The 16814-nt window shown below is 34.9% G+C and overlaps 1 protein-coding gene and 1 long non-coding RNA gene across 3 annotated transcripts; both read left to right on the top strand.

The window, feature by feature from the left end:
- Positions 1-2376: 2376 nt before the first annotated feature.
- Positions 2377-4909, top strand: LOC114293392 (uncharacterized). Of its 2 annotated transcripts, XR_003640043.2 has the most exons (3): positions 2377-2658; positions 4294-4379; positions 4510-4909. It is a non-coding gene; the product is annotated as an uncharacterized LOC114293392 (long non-coding RNA). The 2 variants fall into 2 exon arrangements; XR_014366547.1 differs by lacking the exon at positions 4294-4379.
- Positions 4910-9568: 4659 nt separating this feature from the next.
- On the top strand, positions 9569-16119 carry LOC114293391 (protein NRT1/ PTR FAMILY 5.4). The gene is made up of 4 exons (XM_082924969.1): positions 9569-10894; positions 13021-13235; positions 14038-14693; positions 14920-16119. Exons 1-4 carry the CDS (start codon positions 10828-10830, stop codon positions 15899-15901), a joined length of 1920 nt encoding a protein of 639 aa, XP_082781095.1. The 5' UTR covers positions 9569-10827; the 3' UTR covers positions 15902-16119.
- Positions 16120-16814: the final 695 nt, after the last annotated feature.

Raw genomic sequence — 16814 nt, forward strand, 5'->3', positions numbered from 1 at the left:
CATGTATGGTCGGTTTCGCAAACACATTAGGGTAGAGTGCGGTTTGATTTTTATCTAATTTTCGGGTTGCGGGCAGGTTGCGCGTTTGACCCGCACCCACTCAACCCGCCTGCATATATATATATATATATATTTTTATATCTGACCGTTCAAAAAAACCCCTTTTATTTTTATTTATTTTTTTGTATTTTGGATGAATGTAAATTAATGAAGAATTACCTTCTTTTTTTTTGTATTTGGGTTAGGAATGATGAATGTAGGATGAATGCAAGTTAATGATGAATGTAGATTTTGAATGATTTGTTTAAGTTACGAATTGAGATGAATGCAAGTTGATGATGAAAGTAAATTTTGAATGATTTGTTTAGGTTACGAATTGATTTTGTTGTGTTTTTATTTTATAAGTTTTTTATAAGTTTTAATTCATTAATTATTAATGTTAGAATATTTTAGAAAATGGGAGGAAAATGTTTAAAAGAAATATTGATAAAAAATGGGGAAAAAAAAAAGGGTTTAACAAAAAAATTTTGAAAAAAAGTTCAATCCGCAAACCGCCCGCAACCGCCCATGCAACCGCGAACCCTATCCGCACAAACCGCAAACCGCATTGCGGGCGGTTGCGGGTTGACTATTCCTCAAACCGCATACATGTGGGCAGGTCCAAATCGAACTGCAAACCGTCCCAAACCGAACCGCGGACACCCCTAATAAAATGTTATATGTTGGTTATGTTGGTTGGTTTTATTTTCAAAAACAGATATAAATGTAACAATACAGAGGCATACAATCTCTACTACTGCTCTGTTCATAGTTTTGGTGATTTGAATTATTCTTATATTTTAAGAATCACAAATTGTAATACTTTATGTGGATGAGGCATGTTGTGATTATAATATGTAGATGAGACATGCTGATTATAATACTTTTTTAAGTCATTAACAATAATAATTTTTTTTTTCTTTGAGAAAGTGCACAAGTTAAATTATGTTGAAAATTTATAAAATTTAAAACTGTCAAACCGATTCGCATCCATCCTCCAATCCATCAATCAACTCAATCCACATCCGCTGAATTGGCCGACGGATGCGGATTGATTTTTTCTAATCTACTAATATGACAAATGAATGATAAATTAGAGATTTCGTAGCCACAATTGCCCACCCCTAACTCACACAATCTGAACAAAACATATATCATCTTATTGATTTATTTTTAATTTTTTGTGGGATTGCTTCATCAGTTTTGGGTACAGCTCACATATAAATAAATTTGCATTCCCAAGTAACGTGATGGAAAAGAACTGGATTCTAGGTTAAATTTGCGCTTCTCGTCGTAAAGGGAGAGACTTCTCTCCATTTCATTGTGTAACTTAGAGCGTATTGTTAAGTTTGCGGCTCTCATCATGGGTTCTATTTTGATAATTCGAACTGTTTCATGTATAGAGCTCGTCGAGTATTTTATGTTTGCAAAAGATTACGTTGATCTGATATTGTTAGCCCTTTGATTGGAACACATTTTTGTTAACAATTTTCTTTTTAAAACCATATTTACCATTAACAAAAATATGTTCCGATTAAAAGGTTACCGATATCCGATTAGCTTAATTTTTTACAAGTATGAAGTAGTCGACGATCTTTACACATTGAACAGTTCGGATTATTAAAACGGAACCCGTGGTAAGCCCCACAGGCCCAATAGTACACTTTAATCCACACAATGAAACAAAGAAAAGCATCTCCCGTTCGGAAAAATAGTCATTGATGTCAGCAATTTCTATTAATTGAACTACTGGCCACGTAATGAGTGGAAAAAAGGATTCGGGATGGCTATGTGCTGCGAGCACAACACTCACTATTGTGTAGCTAGAGCCTATTTTAAATTTTATTTTGATAATTTAAATTGTTTACATTTTAGAGTATATTAAGTAAAACATATTTACAAAAAATTAAGTTAATCGAATATCGTTAATCCTTTCATCTATTTACATTTGTATCTACAAAAATAAATAACCATTATAATTTAAAGTATTAAAATGAATACAAATATAAATAGATGAAAATATTAACGATATTTGATTAATTTAACTTTTTATAAATATATTTTACTCGATAAAATTTAATATGTAAACGACTCACGTTACCATATTGAAAAAAATTATAAGCGATTTGAAAGTAAATGTATTTGTCAAATGTCTCAGAAACAATCTCGGCCAATTACAATATTGATAAGGATTTTGTAATAAAAAAAAAATTTAAAAAAAAAAAAGGGTAAATGCAATAACTATATTTGGTTAATTACTACATTACACTTTTTCTTTAATTTTCTATTTTCTATTTTCTATTTTCATTTATATATAACATATATTAAAAGCAGGTAAGTGTAATAGACGGGGAAATTTGTGAATCTAACGCTTCGTATATGACTTCAGTATCCTCAAAACTCTCTCAAATTACCTGGGTTCACCCACCGCCCGTGACCATTGATGCAAATCTGAAGCCATATGGGCTTGCAATCTATCGGCCACGTGGTCTCACGAAAGACAACTAGCAGCATCGATGGTGTGCTACGTAAATGACTCATCTCATCAGTTGAAGAATAAATACAGAGAACTGCACGTCCACCGCCATCCATTCTACTCAAGGCCATCAGGGATTCATGGTATTTGATTTACAATTATAGGTGTACCTTGTTTCCTCCACATTCTCTCTTACTCTCTCTCTCTCACACACACGCACACACTTACACAAACCCTTGATTCGATTTAAATCATGAATATTGCTAATTGATTTTTGGGGCTTCATGTGGCGATTGATTCATGGATGGGATTAACTGTTGAATTGCAATGTCTAATTTCTTTTTGCCCATCATGTGCTCGACTATATGCTCAAATGAATGACACATAGAACCACCACTACTATCACCAACACCAGTATTACTTATCTGGTTTGTGTTGAAAGTGTAATAGATTATTGGAAAAAAAAAATATTATGATCTTGAGGATAAGTTTCATACATGTAATTTGTCTAAATTGATGTCTTTAATCATAGTAGGAACAAAAGTAGAATAGTGAGAAAGATTAAAATGATTAAAAAGGAAAAATAAAAACTTTGAATAACTCTGATTAGATCAACCAGCTCAATTCATTTTTAGTGACCAAAATTAAATAAAAAGGAATTTTGACACTCGCGATAGAAAACTACACCCACAAAAAATATACAACAAAACCAGACAAGAGAGCTCATATTATAAATATCTGTATAAATAAACATCCATCGGCACCCATCTGACGAGTTCATAAGCTGTTGCACTTACAACCCATACGCAAAATGAATCTCAAATGGAAACTTTTATTAAGTTACTCTTGATTTAAGGAAGAAACTAAATAAGATGAGACTTAATCTCAGTTTTAAGCTGTCTTATTTTTGAAAGGTAGTGGGCCTCTCGAGTCGTTTCCTCGTATATCCTTTGGACATGTGTCTTGAGCTTTATTGTATATTCCTTCTTCTTTGGTAATAAATGCTTACCATAAAATAACAAAAAAAGAGAGAAGAAAACACAGAGCTAAGTCTTCAATCCTCAAGATACATTGAAAGTTTTCCAAGGAAGGTACTGACATTTCTATTGGTCCAACTCCTATTGCTGGCTCACATGATATCTCTCGGGAATATGTTCAAATGAGAGTGTGGTAGGCACATATCCCATCATATCGAAGATAAGTTTTTCACACATTTTGAAGTATTCATGTAGTGTAATTAAAAACTGTGGCCTGTGTTTGCTTTTTTAGTAGCACGCTGTAGTCTATAACATTCTGGTATAGAAGATTTTATTATGGTTTTTGGTTATGTTTGCTCACATTATATAAATCCCTTTGTTTAGAGGAGGAATACATATGTAATATTTGTCTTAGCTTAAAAGCCTAATTGTTAATTTTCTTTTCTAAAAATTTGTTTATGTTGTCCAGATTACGTAGTTTATTGATTTGCAATATGGCTTTAACTATCACTTGGAGTTCATTGCTGGTTATACAAATCTGAAGCCATATGGGTCTTCAATCTATCAGCCACGACTTCAATCTATCTCCCTCTCTCTCTCTCACACACACACACACACACACAAACCCTTGATTGCTTTGGTTTAGGCTTTGTCATTCTTCACTTATTTGAGCAGTCAATTCAAGTTTAAAATCCTGTAAGAGCTATGAATTTTTTTATTAGCAGTTCTCTATAACGTCGTGTGTTCAATTTTCTATGATATATATGTATCTATGTCCAATGATTATTTTGTATTTGATAGACAATGGTCTTGTTGGGCATACAAAACTTGTGCATAGAAGCTATTTGAGGATTTGTCAAAGAGACTAATACTTCATTGGCTCCAAGGTTTGACATAGATATAAATATTGTTGTGGTATATGATTTGTTTGTTAGTAATTCTTCATATGGTATGTAGATTTAATCATTTCACTTTTTATTTGAGTGAAACATTTGTCTAACCTTTCTATTTTGTTAGGATTTCCCCTCTTGTTTGTAACAAGAAACCACAAGAATTCGGCAAGTCAGGTGTTTGAAGATATTTCCGTGAGACAACCCATCAATCCAGTGCTGATGAAAAACTTATTGTATACGAGTATGCAAGAATAGAACAATCCATCTTCTTAGTACCCAAAAGGCAGAAAAAGTAAGTGAAGAAAAATTTAGAATTGATAATAAATAAGTCCAATTAATAGGTCTAATTGGTAAGTATTCCCTTTTTCTATTTTATTTTTTATTTTTATAAAGAGGTGATGCTTAATTTGAATTTAACGCTCTGGAACTCAAATTTTTATAGCTAATCAACTCTATTTGTAGATTGATATTATGACCCTAAAATTATCTAAAAACACTTTAATAATATTATATATTGTGATGTATCTTATTCTCAGTCAATAATAGAGCGACTCCCACGCGCGGGCGCGTGGGAATCCAACTAGTATATATATGTATTTGTTACACACGATCCTACTGCCCCACTCGTGCCCTTGGCATATTACAACATGTTTGTGTGTATATATTAATAAATATTATTATTATTACCACACTATATTACACCAATATGATTATATCCATAAAAAAAAATTTCCCACATAAATCAATATATATATATATATATATTGGCAACATGATATTTTCAATAAACATGTGGAGTTAGTTATAGAATGGTAAGCAATGAAAAGAAAAAAAAGAGTCAAAATAAAAATGAATAAATAAATAAAGGGACATTTACACATAAGGCTTAATTTATAAACTTATACTTTATTAAGCTTTAACTAAGATTTTTTAAACCTTCAAGTCCCATTAAATTTTTAATAGTCGGAATAAACCTTCAAACAATGATTGTTCATCATTTATGATTATCTATAAAGGAACATTATAATTTGACATTTATTTTGATTTTCAAAACTTTAAAACATCAACTTTCAAGTTGAAAAAACTAAAAATATATATTATGTGCAAAAAAAAAAAAAAAAAAAAAACTGACGTTTTTTAAAAAATTTGAAAAAATTGAATTATTTTTTTGTGCAAAATTAAAAATTTGGTGTCTATAAAAAAACTGATAATGTTCTCAGTTTTATTAGATAGTTGAATCAAGCCAATAAGTAGAAGGGCAAAATCGTTTAATTTGATACACTATTTTTTTTCATCAATTAGTAAAACAATTATTTAGAACATTACTATGCAAAATTTATAATGTTCTTAGTTTTAAAAATTGAAAAAAATTATAATATTTTCAATTTTACTAAATAAGATTTATTGGTTCAAAAAATCTTAAATAAAATCTAAATTATTATAACATTTGTAAATAAGACTTTTAGGTAATCCACTCTTATTATTATTATTTGTTGGGAGAAAACCAACAAAAGTCCAATTCGAAATATCCGAATTCGGCACAAAAATTGCAGAAATAGTTTGTTCTCCCTCTTTGTGTGAACCTATTAGGAAACAATTTAATAGAGCACAATATAATTTGAAAATAATAATCCAACAATCACACAACAACGCAACAACAATTTTTTAACGTGGAAAACCTTCCCGATGTGGAAAGGAAAAACCACGGGACCGTAATCCACCAAATATCTCCACTATCAACAAATAATAGGTATACAAGAGTTCTCTCTAGATAGAACTAGAGGCAAACAATCAAGAACAACTTACAAATAAGCTTTCTTGGCAACCAAAGATCAAAATACAAAGTTTAGGAAAGATTTCACCAAAATGGGTACTGTTCACGGACCAAAAACTAGCAGTAGAATATTCCAAATCTGATCTCCACCGTCCAGAATTTAGAGTCTTGAGTTGTGAACTCGCCTACCAAATTTCAGCTCATTCGGACCACAAATGCATGTCGATCGGATAGCTTGATTAAAGCTGGACAGAATTTCTCCAAAACCTTGGCCTCTCCTTTTCTCTCTGTTTTGGTAGCTGCTGCTGCTCTTACTCTAAGTTACAGAGAAAGGGTTTGTAATGATACACTCATGGGTCAGATCATTTCAAAAACAAAACCTCTCCATGTGGGCTTTGAAACTTACATGGGTTTTACTAAATATTTTTGGGCCATCCTCCACATAGGAGGGAAACCCAACCCAACACTATTCAACTTACACCACTATTCTGGGCACTCCTTTGACAAATCACTTCCCTTTCTATTACTCAAAAGGCATATACTTTTGCATATCCGTTCATAAGTTAAATAATATATGTAATTATTGGATACTGTCTTAGAAAAAGATCAAGAAATTTATTCAGATTTTAAATGTGATGAAAATTCAAATGAATGTTTTAGGGGCAGTTACAAGTCAGTTCTGTTATTGAGATTTATTTACTTATAAGCTATATTTTATTTTTCACCTATCAATTTATTTGAAATGCCCTATTCTCACCTTTTTCATTCCTATTACTCACATTGCCATGACTGTACCTTCCCTCACCGGAGACCACCTCCAACCATCGTTTTTGACCATCGGCAACCTCTGGCAATATTTTCTTGGTAGTAATTTTTGACAATTTTTCTAGCATTTTTTAAGATGATCAACATCCATCTCCACCATGTCATTCTCCTATGCCTCCTTAGATTTGGTGATAACAAGAGAAATGGAAAATAAGTAGAATACTTTACAGTGATAAATTCATCATTGTATCAATATTTATCAAGCTAGTTAATCAGTTACTCTCTTTCACTATCACACTCACACTTACATACATACACCATCCTTCCCTTGTTCATTCAGAGAAATGCATTTACATACTTACATATAAAAAAAGAGTAAGACTGATAGATTTATCACTGTAATAGATTTATCTAAATTTATCACTGATAACATATCAGTGATACATTTATCATTGTATCAATATTTATCAAACCAATTAATCAATTAATCTACTTCACTATGACACTCACACTTACCTACATGCACACTCCTTCACTTATTCATTCAAAAAATACATTCACACACTTACATATAGAAAATATTTTTCTGAGTGATAAATTTATCAGTGTCACAAATTTCTCCAAACATTAGTTTACAAGCAATTGATAGAGAGAATAAGAAAGAGAGGTGTGAGCTAAAGAATCTCTATATCTTTCATCATTATCATCGTCATTTTACAAATCCAAAACAACCCCCCTCCCCCCCCCCAAAAAAAAAAAAAGAAGCTAAAAACTAAACCCAAACAAAACCAAATTAAAAAGTAAAAACATCTCTAACTGAGATGATTTTTCAAATGGCAGTGTGATCGTTGAAGTTTTTCTAGAGGATCTTTGATGTATAAATTGGCAACGGTGAAGTGTAGATTGGAGAAGAAAAAGTATAGATTAGAGATATAAAATGTAGTCGGAAAAGATAGAGTGTAGATCGACGAGGTGGTAGATCGGTAATGGTAGAGTGTAGATCGATGATAGTGAAGGTGGTTGGTGAACGATGGTAGCAGCGGTCGACAATGTTGGTTTGTGGTGGTGGTGTAAAGTTTCAAAAATGGTTGAGAGAGAGAGAGAGAGAGCAAACATATCTGAGAAATATTAGAGAGAGAAGAGAAGAGAAGTGAAGAGAAGAGAAGATAATATATTTAATGAGGGTAATATAGACAGTCGTGGAGTTATTGGTGCATTTAAAAAGTCAACATGACTTAATGATAATTAAGTCCACTCTCTGGGACTGACCCATAAAAAATCTAAGGTTTTATGGACTTATATATATATATATAAATTTGAATTAAATATTAATATTTTTGAAGTTTAAATATATATTCTGAATTTATCATATTACTTGTTTTTTTGTTTTTCAAATAAAATCCAATCCGCACCAAATAGAAATTGTTGGTTGAAAGGTAAACATAGATTTTATTTTAGGGAGGATGATATAGAATATACGAAGTTCAAGAAAGGTTAAATTCGAAGAAGCGACGAGGCTTGGACATTGATATGATTTCATAGAGAAATTGATAGAAATCTTTTATAATATCACCTTTTATAATAGAATAATGCTTGGGACCCCCTTTTGGGGGTCACCCCCTCACCCCCTTGCCACGTGGCAAGAGGTGATTGGTGGAGCAGGAAAAAAAAGAAAAAGAAAAAGAAAAGGTAACCAATGAGAGAGAGAGGGGGTCAAAGGGGGTGGGAGGAAAAGGGGGATGAATCATTATTCTTTATAATATCACTAAGAAAAGGCAATATGTGTCACCAAAGAGTCAAATTTTGTCGCGAAATGGTTCTCTTTGGGAAAGTCAGTGGCGAGAATTTATATTTGTCACTAAAAGTAACTAACCCCAACAAAAAATGTTACTGATTCTAACTTGTCGCCAAAAGTCTTACTTTCAGCGACGATAATTTTGTCGCGGAAAGTGACATTTTAGCAACAAAACATGTTGATGACCAAACTTGTTATTGGTGACAAAATATTTGGTCACCAAAGCTTATATTTAGCATCAAAATAAAGTGTCACCAAAAGGCACCTTTCAGCGACAAAATATTTTGTAGCTAAAAGTGGCCTTTCACAGCCAAGTGTTATATTTAGCATCAAAATTATTTATCACAAAAAAATATTAAGATGTACATTCCGCAACAAATCATTTTGTCGCTAAATATAATAATATTGTGAAAAATAATTTTGCTAAATTTATTTATTTATTTTTCTCAAAATAATCATGTCATAATACTATAAACCTGTACATTTTATACCATAAATCTCAACATCCCATACAAAAACCATATCCATACTATAAACATGGAAAACATCCTGTGCAAAAATACGTTCATGTCAGAAACTGAAATAATATTGTGTAACATCTAGCATCATAAAATAAATTCATCCCACAACGCTAACAAATTTTAAACACAAAAACTGCAATACCAAGGTACCGTTTGATAATACTTACGTTTTCAGTTTTTTATTTATATTTACAAAAATTTAAAAAAACTCAAATAAAAATTTGTTTGGTAAATTTTTGATTTATAAATCAGTGGTCTCAGCTTATAAATTTGACCAAAAAATGTAAATTCAAAAAATGTGTTTCCGTTTTGAGTTTTGAGTTTTTTGTTTTTTTTTTTTACCACCCAACACTAGCCACCACCCGCCACCATTTTCTACCACCGTCTTCTGCCACCACCACCCACCCCTCACCACCACCTGCCACCACCACTCACCACCCACCTGCCACCACCACCACCACCCACCTGCCATCCACTCGCCACCACCCACCACCCGCCACTACCATCCACCGCCCGCCATCACCACCCGCCACCACCACTCACCAGCCACCTACCACCACCATCCGCCACCCACCACCACCCGCCGTCACCACCCACCCGCCACCACCACCACCACCACCCACTACCCACCACCACCACCACCACTGCCCACCCGCCACCCACCACCCATCACCACCACCACTACCACCACTGCCCACCCGCCACCCATCACCCATCACCACCACCACCACCACCACCACCACCCACTCGTTACCACCCGCTACCGTTATCCACCCACCCACCACCACCACCCGCCATCTGCCACCCACCTGCCACCACCACCACCACCCACTCGTTATCACCCACCACCCGCCACCACCTGCCATCCACCACCCACCTGCCACCACCACCCACCAACCGCCACCACCACCACCGCCACCACCATTCACTCGCTATCACCCACCACCCGCCACCGTCACCCACTCACCCACCGCCATCTACCCGCCACCACCACCCACCCGCCATTCGCCACCCACCACCCGCCGCCACTGCCACCGCCACCGCCACCACCACCACCACCACCCACTCCCTACCACCCACCACCCGCCACCATCACCCACCCACCCACTACCACCACCCGCCACTACCACTCGCCATCCGCCACCCACCTACCACCACCACCCACCATTCGCGACCACCACCCACTCGCTACCACTCACCACCCGCTACCTACCACCCACCGTCACCACTTTCCACCACCGTCTTCCGCCGCCACTTGCCACCACTTACCATTTCTCACTTTTTTTTATATTTTTAATTTTTTTTAAATATTTTGTCAATTACCAAAAGCGTTTGTAGTTTATATTTTTTTAAAAATAAACAAAAATCAATTTATAAATTTTTTATAAATATAAAATAAAAACATACCAAATGCTACCTTATCAACCACGCGCATAACAATTGTGTCAGTGTGTCACCACCAAACCGCGGCAAATCAAAAAGTAATCATAATAAAATAGACTGACCGCGTTCTTTCTTTCTTTCCTTCCTTCTTTTATGAACATTTTTATATTTGGGAGAAATGAATTAGAGAAGTAGAGAGAGAATATGGAGTTAAAGAGGAGGATTCAGGGATGGTTCAAATATCAAGAACGTCAAGCTCTCGTCGTTCTAGGTAAATATTTATTAGTTGCATCTTTCTTGTGAAGCTTATGCTATCTTCAATATTATAGCAACTAGTTTCGTCTCACACTCTTTTTTATTTTTAAATTTGCATTTCATTTTAAGGTTCTGATATAAATATCATCCGCAACTGCAACTACTAGCACATTATGGGTATGTTTGGTTTGTGTTTGAGAGATGTGTTTTAGAGATAAAAAGTACGAAAACATGTTTGGTTTGGTTTTTTCTAAAAGATGTTTTGGAAAATTATTTTGAGATAGAGTTTTGGAAAAAGTGATTGATTTGATATGTGTGAGAGAGAGATTTGTTTGGAAAACTTGTTTAGTTTACAAGTTTTAAGAAATTTTTTTGAGAAAATTTGTTTGGTTTGATTATTTTTGAAAACTTATTTATAGAGAAAATTTCCCAAAATTTTTTCAAAAAATCAAACCAAACGAGCCCTATAATTTACAAGAGCGGTCTGCTCTATTTGCCGTAAATTCAAATCCAGTAATTTGTTGCCTTTCCAAGTCCACCAAATAGACCACATCCATAAAGCCCCCAACACATTTGAATCATCTTATCGTATCTTAGTTAGTAAGTAATATAGTAAATTACAAATATCCTTTTAAAGTTTGTTTAAAATATAAATTAATTTTAAAAATTATAAATATCTCATTATTAGAATTTTTTATTTAACAAAATTAGCTAAAAAAATTTCTAACTATTTTTTTTATATAATAATAAAATTACTTAAATTATTAATTGAAAAAAAATTTGACATCATTAAAAACTGTTAATTTAATTGATAATTTATTAATAAAGAGATCTATTTATTATGAAATTAAAAAATTTAATAAATAAAATCTAATTTCTATAACTACATAAAATAATTTATATTTTAAGTAAATTTTAAAAAATGTATATATAATTTACCTTAAATAATAAGAGGCAATAAGAGAATACAACTTCATCCACCACTAACATGTCATTGATTCAAGCAATTGCAGACTAGGTCCAAGAAGAGAGAAAACATACCTAAAGTATGGCCACTTTTTCCTCTAGTATGAATTATTTATTTATTTATTTTAAGACATCAAGTTTTTTCTTATATCTTCTCAGGCGGAGTGCTTGACTTAAGTTGTTAAAAAATATAAAATAAAATTGTTTTATCACTCTTTAAATTTTCAAAAACAAAAATTCTAGCTTATACACTTGTGATAAATAGTTCTAGACAGGGGTTGCCTATTTTTCACCTGAATTTCAAAATTACCCTTCTTATTCTTTGTTGGAACAACTTATTCCTATTCCATTTTTTTTTTTTTTTTTGAACTAGTTATTCCTATTCCTAACTAATTCCACACAATTACAAAATCAAGCAAGCCACCAAATTCCCATCTTATTTAGACCGACCGATCCACACTGAATCCAAGACCCGACCCGCAACTCGCAGTCCCCTCTTTCTTTCTACCGCCGCCAGTGCCATAGCTGGTCGCCACCCCTGCAGTTCCCTGAACTCAACCGTTCGGATATGGTGGGTTTCAGACAACGATGGGCAGAGGAGGTGGGGCTTCAGATGACGATCCAAGGGGTTGATTTTAGTGGTGATGGGTGGGTCAGTTTTGGTAGTGATTTGTTGTTGGATTTGGATGATGGTGGTGGTCGGGTATTTTGGTGGTGGTGGTGGCGGCAGTGGATTGCCAGAGTGAAGGGAGATGATAATTGTTGTGGTGGCGGTACTGTGGTTTGGCGGGTGGTGTAATTGTGGTGGGAAGGCAGGTGATGGGGGTGAGGCTTGTGGCGATGTGATGGTGTGTGGAGGTGAGACCGTGGCGGGAAAAAATGGTTGATGATGGTGGTGTATCTCAAATTACTCAAATGTAGTTTTGCCAATTATCAAGGAAGGTCCATGTAACTTGTCCAAACCTATTTTATATGTTTCTCAAATTATGCTGTAAAAGTACATTTGATAATAACTTCCCTAGATTTTTCTATGTTGGTTTTAACCTAGAAAAGGGAAATTATGCCGATTCCCTACTTTGTCAATGTAGTCACATTGAATTGAATATTTAACACTTCATGTTATTATAAAATAAGATCTGAATCTTTGTGCTAAAAACCAGAATCTCTATATTGCAGGTCTGATTTACAGCAACAGTATGACCGTGTATGTCTTGACTAACTTGGTGACCTTCTTGACTCACTTTTGGAAGTTAAAGCTCAAGCATGCTGTTGCAATCATGAACATTAAAGGTGGAGCGGCAGGTATCATTGGCTTAGTGGAGGCCGCTCTCATAGATGCTTATTTTGGCCACGCTGGGATGTTGCTCATCACAAGTGTTCTTTACAGCATTGTAAGTCGCCGGAATTCTACACACCCCTTTCATTTGTGGCATAGCATTGCTAATTTGCTAGTAGTAGTAGTGAAGATATAGATAAACTACTCTGTTCTGACTGGGAATCGACAACCAAAACTAAACTAGGCTACTCGTGCATTTGCTGAGGTTGATAGGCAGGAATTGGGTCTTTCCTTGCATTTTTCATAGGGAATTATACTTCTTAATTGATTCTCACTGATAGAATAAAACAACTCATAATTTAGCCTTTCTAGAAGCCCTTTGTACATTTTCACTTGCTTTGTCCGACAAATTTAGTCATGGTCTTTGGTGTACATCTAAGTGCGAAGCCAAAGCTCTTACATCAGGCCAGAAAAAAATAAAAAATAAAAATTGGACCATTAATGAATGAAATTTAATACATCATGGCTTTTCAATTGGTGTATTTATATAAATGATGCATGTAAACAATAACCCTTTCTTACTTAAATTCTTTGAATATGCCAATGAATCAAATTTAACTCAAGAACACAAATCTTGGAACAATACAATGTAAACCTAACTTTCTTAATTTTTTGATCTGAAATGCAATTAAATCTTTGATCAAACACCTTGATCATTTCTTCAAACTAGGTTAACCACTAACCTAGGGTGGCCAAACCACCCACAGTGATTCTTTAGTTGGAAACCACTCAAATCTAGCATCAAAATTAGAGTCAATATGCATACACACTTACCTTACATCAAAGCTGGTCCAAATTAATTTAAAATATTTTTCAAATTTGTCTCTCACTAATGAATAGGAGACAATTTGATGCAGGGATTGGGGTTGCTAGTAATGTCTGTTCCTGGTCGATTCTTTTCCAAGGGTGTAAAGTCGTGTCCAGCAGGGGAGAAATTATGCTCTTCAAAGCTAACTGCTTCACCATTCTATTGGGGATTAGCTTTGATTGTTCTTGCCAAGGCTGGTCAGGGAATATGTTTAAGAGCCCTCACCTTTGGTAAAATAAAATTCAAAAGAGGTCCACCCGAAACGAAGGTAATCAAATTTGGTTTCTTGAAGTTTGAAGTTCGCCGAAGAAATGTTCAAGACAAAAGGAAACGTCAGAAGAATATTATTCGAAATACCTGCAACATAGTTGGAACTGCAGGTGGCATCACATGGCTTTTTGTATCATCAATTTTTGCTCCTGATTGGTCTCATCGGTTTTTGATATCTGCATGGGTAATGGCAATTGGGATCGCTATATTTTTTATTGGATACGCATTCCTTTCCCCCCCTCAACTGCGAGCAAGTCCCCTCACAAACATGTTGCGGGTCCTTCTGGCTGCATTCTTAAAGAGGCATCTTGACTCTACTAAGCAGGGTACAGAATTGAACTATGGGAATGAAGATCAGACACCTCAAGGTCAAGGTCACAACCAGAAGACACCTCGAGGTCCCAAGAAAAGGACGACGCTCACTGATCACTGTCGGTGAGTACACAATGTTCATAAAGTATGTGTATACATTTTTATGTTACCTTTATAGAAATTTAAAAACTATAAACCAAAACTTGGTTGGCATTTGTTTTTGTTTCAAAAAATACTGAAACATTTTACAAAATGTACTAAATTATGATAGCATTATATTTGAAATAAAGTTGGAAATGGTATTGGTGTAAAATTTGTGTAGTTTTTAACATCTTTTACACTTGCGCAGGTGGCTCAATAATGCTGCAATAAATGTGCCAGGCAATTTCCACTGCTTTCCCATTGGATGGATTAATTGCACAGTGGATGAGGTTGAGGAGACAAAGCTTCTGTTAAGAATGGTTCCAATCTCAGCTACCTTTCTTTTGTATGGGGTGATCAAATCCAACAGTAATACTTTTTTCATTGCGCAAGGATATGCAATGAATAGGTCATTTCGTTTCATATTACGAAAAAAGCAGCATCAAATTCAACTCCCCATTCAAATCCTCCGTCTTATGGCAGGATTCGCGACATCTGCAGTGAAACCTCTGTATAGGATAGTATTTGAACAACGAATAGAGCGAATGAATGGGAGATACTCATCTGGAATGAAGGTTGGTTTAGGAATGCTTGCCGCTTTGGTTTGTTGTAAAGTTGCTTGGTTGGTGGAGTATATAAGGCTAAAATCTTTGAAAGAACACGGCTTGTTAGGTCATCCCGATGCCATTGCACCAATATCTATATTTTGGCTCTCTCCACAGTTTGTACTGATGGGAATCATGGATGGATTAGCTCGTGATGGTATGGAGGATTTCTTCAAGTATCAGGTTCCAGAGTCAATGAGGAAGAGATATGCACTCGTACTCACTGAAGCTGTGATCGGATGGGGAAAAATACTGAACATAGGTTTTATTATGATATTAGACGTGGTGGTCGAGAAGTTGAGAGTTGAAGATGGAAGTTGGATTGCAGACACTGTGAATCAGAGCCGCTTGGATCTTTTTTATGCTGCATTAGTGGTGGTGAGCATAGCCAATCTGTTTATCTTTGCATATGTTGCTAGTTTCTACACTTACCGTGATTTTCCAGAAGAGGAAGACGACGAAGAAGAAGATCCACATGAAGAAATTAAAACTGGAAAGAAGCAAGACAAGGTGGAACCAACACCTGATGAAGAAACTGAACCAACACCTGATGAAGAAACTGAAAGAACAATAAGAACCACCTGATGATGAAGAAAACTTGAAGAGAACAGTAGTGGTAGAGTTGGTCTAAGCAGCAATTTGATTTCTTGTGAATGTTCTTTTGAGTTGTTTAGGTTATTGATTCTTTTGGCTAATTAATTGTAGGATTATATTATACAAATTTGTGAGCACTTTATATAAGATTTCATGTAAAGACTTGAAATTTATTCTTGCATTATTATTATTATTACTATGTTGATGAATATGATGTTTGATTAATTGTGTATAGATGTGGTATTTATTTATTTCAAGTCTTCAAAAGCTCTCTGATTATGGGGATTGTGTTATTGATTTGACATTGTGTGTTTTAAAAGGATGCCTCCATGTGCTCTGCAACTTCCCGACTTATGTTGATGTATGGATAATGAACGAGAATGGCGAGAGAGAACCTTGGACTAGGTTGTTCCAACTCCGCTGCTAGCTCGAAAGAGTGTGGCTCGAGAGTGGCCCGAATTTGGTTTTTTTTCTGCTGTGGGCGTGTGCTTGAATGAAGTCCCACACCCAAACATTTCATTTGGAAAACAATAAAAAAAGAAAAAGAAAAACAAGAATAGAGATTAAAGGGAGAGAAGCATGTATCGTTCGTAACCTAGCGTCACAGTGAGAGGAGTGATCTGGGTCCTGTTGCTGCCGTGGGTGCTGCAAGCTGCTGCCGTTGTGTTGTCCATAGTGGAAGAAGAGGAGTCTTCACTGTTTGAGTTGCAGAAATTACTGTGTCCATAGGTATTTTGTTTCCCCTTGTGTGATTTGCTCTTCATTTGCTCTTCAATTGCTCTGTCAAGACACGAAATCAACGCTGTTTTGGGTTGAATTTTTAATACCAAATTTTGACTTCTAAAGTACAGAATTTCTGTCAATACAGAATTTCTAAATACTGTCAATACAGAATTTTGTATTT

The sequence above is a fragment of the Camellia sinensis genome, chromosome 4 (genome assembly GCF_055761805.1).
Source record: "Camellia sinensis isolate YWXY chromosome 4, ASM5576180v1, whole genome shotgun sequence".
NCBI classification, from domain to species: Eukaryota; Viridiplantae; Streptophyta; class Magnoliopsida; order Ericales; family Theaceae; genus Camellia; species Camellia sinensis.

What these genes read in the sequence shown, in the direction of transcription:
- LOC114293391 (XM_082924969.1), top strand. Translation starts at nt 10,828, where the DNA reads ATGGAGTTAAAGAGGAGGATTCAGGGATGGTTCAAATATCAAGAACGT. An exon ending in TCAAGCTCTCGTCGTTCTAG is followed by an intron (nt 10,895 to 13,020) that starts GTAAATATTTAT and finishes TCTATATTGCAG; the next exon opens with GTCTGATTTACAGCAACAGT. An exon ending in CAAGTGTTCTTTACAGCATT is followed by an intron (nt 13,236 to 14,037) that starts GTAAGTCGCCGG and finishes AATTTGATGCAG; the next exon opens with GGATTGGGGTTGCTAGTAAT.